The 6385-nt window shown below is 43.8% G+C and overlaps 1 protein-coding gene across 1 annotated transcript; it reads right to left on the bottom strand.

Annotated features, from left to right (window-relative positions):
- Positions 1-312: 312 nt before the first annotated feature.
- Positions 313-5207, bottom strand: LOC103600201 (2-5A-dependent ribonuclease-like). Its single transcript, XM_008584444.1, has 4 exons — positions 5085-5207; positions 3515-3720; positions 3034-3166; positions 313-450 (listed from the first exon to the last, which is right to left on the bottom strand). Exons 1-4 carry the CDS (start codon positions 5205-5207, stop codon positions 313-315), a joined length of 600 nt encoding a protein of 199 aa, XP_008582666.1.
- Between the last annotated feature and the right edge of the window lie 1178 nt (positions 5208-6385).

Below are 6385 nucleotides of genomic sequence, written 5' to 3'. Positions count from 1 at the left end.
GACATGGGGCTATTTTTAGACTTTTATAACTCTACATTGACTTTACCCAGCTGTCCAGTCTCCTGTGTCAATTCACACAAGGAAATCACTATCTTCTACTCAATGGGGCCCAGCAAAAGATAAGAAGGGTGATGAGAGGGTGCTGGACGTGTCCATCATTAATTGTAAGGTCACAGTGGTAAACAAAGGGGAGACATTATTTTTCTTTCATCAAAATAAGTTTGCTTCTTTCCATAGCAGATATGAATTTAGAAATGAACACTTTAAATTGTTCTCATTTCACATTATGATTTATAGGAATGAAAACAATACTTACTTTTTATTCCTTTCTTCATTAATGTGTTCTCCTATATTCCGGATGAACTTTAGCAGATCACCCACAGTGTTCTGGTAGTAATTGCCTCTTTTTACATAGAACTTCTCCATTTCTCTCATAACATATTCATTAATCTAAAAAAAAACAAAACATAACACAAAACTGTGGTAGCAACACATAATAAATCCTGATGGAATGTTAACACCAAAAGGAAAATACAAATTTGAATATATGCTACAATTACAATTAATTAATAAAGCAAATTAACAGCAAGGAAAGAATGGAAGTCAATACTGTATAACAAAATGCTAACTATAGTTGTGTTGGATGTGGAATTATAAATAACTTTAAGATTGTATCTATTTTCCAAGCGAACTGTTTTCATAAGAAATTAAATACATTAAAACATGGTTAAAAAAATCTTTGACTACTACGTAGGAAATTTTTTCGTTATACTATACAGTATTTTTATCCTTGTATAAAAATACAAATTCATACTTCATAACATTTCCCCCTTTGAGAGGATTGTTAGACTGAACCCTGGCTTGGCAGCCACTGCCAAAGTGAGTGTAGTTGTTTTTTTGCTTAATTCCCTTTGGTTTTTTAAAAGCATATTTTCAAAAAGTTACTTGTTTCTTCTTGCCTCTAGGTTTCTAGGGTAACTTCTATCAATATTCATGCCTTCCTCTTTTTCTGTGCTTGTCACCCTTGTGATGAGGCTCTCATATTTAGAAAGAGTTTGGGGTAAGAGAACAAGGTGCAGCCACCATGAAGTCGAGGGTCATGTAGGAAGAGTCACTGGTGACTAGACCAATTCTAGGGAGGACACTGCCAAGACTGCCCAGGTGCGCCACGTGTGGAGCCCTCATGCGAAATGCTGAGTGGCACATGCGTGGCAGGAGGGGCAGCCGAGAAACACACACAATATACACTGGAAAACTTGGCTTCCAGACTGTGTTGCCAAAAGCTAACTGTGGGACCAAGAAAATGGGCAAGTCACTAAAAGCAACGGGAAAATAAACTCTAAAATGGAATTAAAAGGTAAGATTTAAAGTCAATTGAATTCAATGTAAATCAATGAAATTTAGGAAGAAGAGCCAGTGCATTGAGAAACAAAAGAACAGCTCTGCCAATCTCTGGATGTCCAGCCCTGGGTGATTCGTAACTCTAAAATGGAATTAAAAGGTAAGATTTAAAGTCAATTGAATTCAATGTAAATCAATGACATTTAGGAAGAAGAGCCAGTGCATTGAGAAACAAAAGAACAGCTCTGCCAATCTCTGGCTGTCCAGCCCTGGGTGATTCGGGTCCCGTCTCTGAGCCTCAATTTCCTCAGCGATTAAATGAGTTGGTGGACGTGACACCATCGCAGCATTGTGGAGAGGACTGGCTTAAGCACATGGCTTCTGCAGCCATTCTTCCCAGCTTCGAGTCCTGCTGCACCCCTCACTGGCTCCATGCCTTTGGAAAAATTGTTTGTCTGTGGCTCAACTTGCCCATCTGCAAAATGTAGATCATTGTCTCAGAGGTTGTTACAGTGATTAAATGTGGTAATTTGTGCAAAGTCCCGAGAACAATGGCTGACACATAGTGAAGTGCTACAAAATTGTTAGCTATCACTGTCATCTGCTCTAGTTCCAAATTTCTCTGTTTCTACAAGTTTGAGTTTTATAGGCATTTATTTAACAAAGAGCCATGGCGTGCCTACTTCATGCCACAGATACAATAACGGAGAAGACAGAGGGCAGTCTCCACCCTCGTGGGACTTACAGACTAGCAAGGAAAACGGACATTAGGCCAGCAATTATGAGAGTGAGGTGTAGTCTACAGACAAACGAGGGAAGGAAAGCTAAGCAAGGAGCAGAAACAAAGAGGTCTGAGAGAGGCATAGTCCCAGGTCTGGCCTAGGATAGGGAAGCAGTTGGTTTCAGTTAAAGACCTGAGGATTACGGATTCTCCCACAGTGCTTTGCAATGTCTCTGGGGCACCCACACACACACCACGCAGCATCATTTCTGTGGGTCTCTCTGCCCCTCAGGGGCCATGTTGTATTCTATTTGTACACCCAAGGCCTCTCACAGGCCTAACACATAATCGATATCTGACAGATGTTTGTTAATTAATAATAATGGAAGTTTTGATAGTGTTAACTAGATTGAGATGGTGATTAATTTTGCAGAGTTCTACTGTATTTAGTTGAAGTTAGTGTAACTTTTCTTGAAGAGAAGGAATTTGAAAGATGATTTTTCCTTCATAGTGTGAAGACAGAATGTAGGTCTGCGTGTGGGTCCTCAGAGCTGGACCGTTCACCGGTGGTGGAGACAGCCAGTTCCTCCCTGGACTGACTCGCCGCGTAGTGGAGCTCCTCCCTTGGGTTAAACTCGACTTAGCCAGCTGCTCTTGTCGTCCTGGTAATAGGATGATTAGTCAGGCATGAGGGAAAGGCTCACGGGCTGAGACAAGGCCAACCCAAGGGGGAGCCTGAATACGAGTCTATCAGAGGTGCCTGGGTCTGGAGGAGAGAGAGGGCCTGGCCTCCAGAAGGGGGACCAGAGACCCAAAAGAGCCAAGGGGGAGGGGGAGGGGGGGAGGAAATTACCTGTTTCACTCCACGGTCAGAACAGGCCAGCGGCATAAAATAAGTTAGAAAAACATATAAAACATTACACAGATTCTTATTCCTGGAATATGCCCTAGACCATAGGAATTGTTAATACCTTAGTTCTCCACTGGGCAAAACTTCTGGGAGGTTCAGATGGCCCAGGTTGCAGTAGTTTGAAGATCTCGCTTTTATGGTTTCGCTTTTTGATGTCGGATTCATTTCCCACATTCCGAAGTGTCCTGTAGCGGCTGAGGATAACAGAATTATCACGACCATTCCATTTCTCCCACTCCTTCCAGAAAGACAAAACTGTTAGATTTTGGTTTTTAATAAAAGTAGTAAAACCATGTTTTCAGAACTTCTGCATAAGGAGAGAGGGAAGCATCTCTTCTTCCCGTCCATCCCCTCTCCCTCCTATTCTTCAGAAGAGAAAACCAGAAACCAGAGAGGTTAAGTCATCTCTCCAAGGACACACAGCCAGTAAATGCCAAGCTTAGAGGAAAGCCTGGGTCTACCAATTCCCAGCCCCAACTCCTGCCTGCGCCACCTCACCCTCTCCATTCTGGGTCTATGATACACACTCCAGTTTTACTTACCTCTCCCAAGTCCAAAAGAAGGGGTGACCCAGCAGGTCATTCAGATGGTCCGTCACATTTTCCCCAGGGTGGAACAGGTGACCAATAAGGTCCTTAGTTTCCTCATCTGGAGAAAGTCGAACCACCTCTTCATTACTTTGAGCCTTCAACTTCTCAAAAGGGATGTCTCCCTTCCTTACCACATATAGTACCAGCAGTCCAAGGGCCTGCACAAAAGTCACAAATCAAGCCAAAGGTGCTAATGAATTCTCTCTCTATGTGGGTGACCTTGGAAGCTGTGGTGCAGACTGTAAGCAGACAGAAGACGGGAAGAACTCAACCGATCTGCAGGCTTGTTAGGGAGAGAAGACACACATCTGCACATCGAGGACTTAGAGCAGTGTATGGTCCACACGATTTAGGCCCATGAAGGGCAAAAGGTAATAATTTTGCCCAGAGTTGTCAGGGCAGACTGCTGGAGCTGGGCCTCAGATGTATGGATAGAAAGCAGGTAACTCACGGAAAGGGGGAAGGATTTAAACAAGGGGAATTAGGGAGCCTGGCTGGGAACTAGGACTTTGGGTCTGGGGCTACAAAAGGCAGCAGATAAAGGAGCCAGTCCAGGTCAGGAGGGGCATGGTGACACCCCAGGACTTATTAGGCCAGGCAGGGAGGAAAGGCAGAGAGGGAGATCAGCACAAGAACTCTGCACTGGACGCCAGTCAGGGAAGGAGCTGGGATCTGGAGTCGCCAAACTAAGAGGCCAGATGTGGAGATCCCTTACCCACTGGGTTGAAAGTTGAGCACCCTGGGGAACTCCAGAAGAGAGCTGTCCTGACGAGGTCAGAGTCAGCCTGGGAGCTTTGGTCTGTAGTAGCCAGTCTCTGTGTCCTCTCAGGAGCCACAGCCATTTCAGGATCTTAATTTTTCTGGTCAAACTTAATCTCTTTCAAGCTGGGGACAGACCTCATCCCTCCCAGGGCCTTAGTATCTGTCCCTCTCCAGAGCTTAGCACATGAGTTTGAATGGAGTGGGAAAAGAAATCTCATTTACTTTGTCCTTAGGCAGAAAAATAACTCCTGGAGGAATTTTAGAGATATTTTGGAAATACCTCCTGGAAGTATTTGGAGAAGAGGTGCGACATGCTCAATTTATTATCTATGCTCAGTTTATTCACTTATTTACTTATTTAGAGATATAGAAAAGGGCCACAGCAACAGCCAACTCCACACCGATGCGGGTGTTACGCCTTCTCCTCTTCACACTGAAAGATCCACTGTTGGAGAAGCCCAAGGAAATGCCATTGTCTGCAGGGCAGTGAGAACAGTGGGTAAGACTGGGGCAAAGCCCTGAAAGTTCCTTCCTTCCTGATCAAAACAGGGAGCTTCTCTAATTGGCCACAGGAAATAAGATGCCCAAGGAAATGCCATTGTCTGCAGGGCAGTGAGAACAGTGGGTAAGACTGGGGCAAAGCCTTGAAAGTTCCTTCCTTCCTGATTAAAACAAGGAGCTTCTCTAATTGGCCACAGGAAATAAGATAATGAAGAAACAAGGAAGCAAAAGAAAAAGTAAACAAGATTGTAGAAATTACCTCTAGATCTCTCTTGATTTCCTCTGGATCTCCAGCCCACTTGACGCTCTTATCAAAATCTGCCAGTCGAACAGCATTCTTGGAATCTGAGAGAGTTTGCAGAGATGCACTGAAAATATTCATTCTCCATGATGTGAGAGTCAATTGGTTGACATAAATATGTAACATGATGAACGATCCATTTTCTCTGATGAAGGTACTAAAAGTCCTTATATCTGTATTGCTATTTACTCTTCAAAACACTGTCATATGTACTGTTTCATTTGATCTATTAAGTTCTGCCAAGAGCAGAACTTATAGTTTATTTTCTCCAGGCTATCGGGTAGGAAGGGATGAGGATAAATTTAACCAGCTTTCCATTCATGCAATTCCTGGGGCCAACAGCATGGATCTGTAAAGGAGCTGCTGGCAGGAGTGAAGGTTACATCCTGTGGCTAAAGAACGACTCACCCACACAGCTCTTACTCCAAGACCATCTTAGCACAGCATCCCTTTAAATCAAGCCAACCAGCCACAGCCCACTATGACATTTTAAATAGTTGTCATGGATCAATGACATGTTTATAATGAGTCTCTGCTTCCTTGTCCCCTTCAGGATCTTTCTCCCTTGAAGGAAGCCACTGGGGAGTCAGAAGGAGAGATGAGTGACTGCAGAAGAGGTCGGGAACCAGATGAAAGGAGGGCAAGCCAGGGTTTGTCCTCTAAGAGCTGGTCCCCTGCCTCTGGCTTGAAGGATTCTGAGAAGGAAGGTTGGGTAACCCCAAACAGGATGACGGCCAATGCAATTGTGTGTTTCTAGAACCCCTTTGATTCTGAATTTAGACATCAAAGTTGTGTGGAAACCTAGAGTCTAAGAAAAAGGAACCCATACATTATTCAACAAATGCTTTTTGAGGGGTGAAATGGTGGCAAAGAAGGAGAACACAGTCCAGGAGTTTAGATTAGAGTCTCCAGCAAGGAGACAGATATTAAATAAATAATTAAATGAATAATTACACCGACAAACATAAAATTAATTGCAATTTTGGAAATGCTGGCAAAAAACCGCAGGATGCTCTGAAAGTGGATTACAGGAAAGCTACATGGCCAGTTGGGGTGGGCAGGGGGGGTCTCCTTTAAAGAAGAGACACTTCAACAGAAAAGATGAGTTGAATTTGGGTAGGAGAGCGGAACAGAGAAGAGAGGGAAGAGAGAATTCCACATAGTATTTCCTGAGGCACAAAGGAACCTGGAGAATTCCAATCTGACGGAAAGGAGGCCCCCATGCTGGAGAGCAGTGATGAGCTCAGAAAGTGGCCTGC

The sequence above is a fragment of the Galeopterus variegatus genome, unplaced genomic scaffold (assembly GCF_000696425.1).
Source record: "Galeopterus variegatus unplaced genomic scaffold, G_variegatus-3.0.2 Scaffold3261, whole genome shotgun sequence".
Taxonomy (NCBI): Eukaryota; Metazoa; Chordata; class Mammalia; order Dermoptera; family Cynocephalidae; genus Galeopterus; species Galeopterus variegatus.
This window is presented reverse-complemented; position numbering and strand designations above follow the sequence as displayed.

Bases quoted from the DNA above. Each gene is read 5' to 3' on its own strand.
- LOC103600201 (XM_008584444.1), bottom strand. From the start codon at position 5,207: ATGAATATTTTCAGTGCATCTCTGCAAACTCTCTCAGATTCCAAGAAT. The intron at 3,167-3,514 runs GTAAGTAAAACT...TGTTATCCTCAG, and splicing joins TTCTTTTGGACTTGGGAGAG to CCGCTACAGGACACTTCGGA. The intron at 451-3,033 runs GTATTAACAATT...GTTTTTTTTTAG, and splicing joins TTGCCCAGTGGAGAACTAAG to ATTAATGAATATGTTATGAG.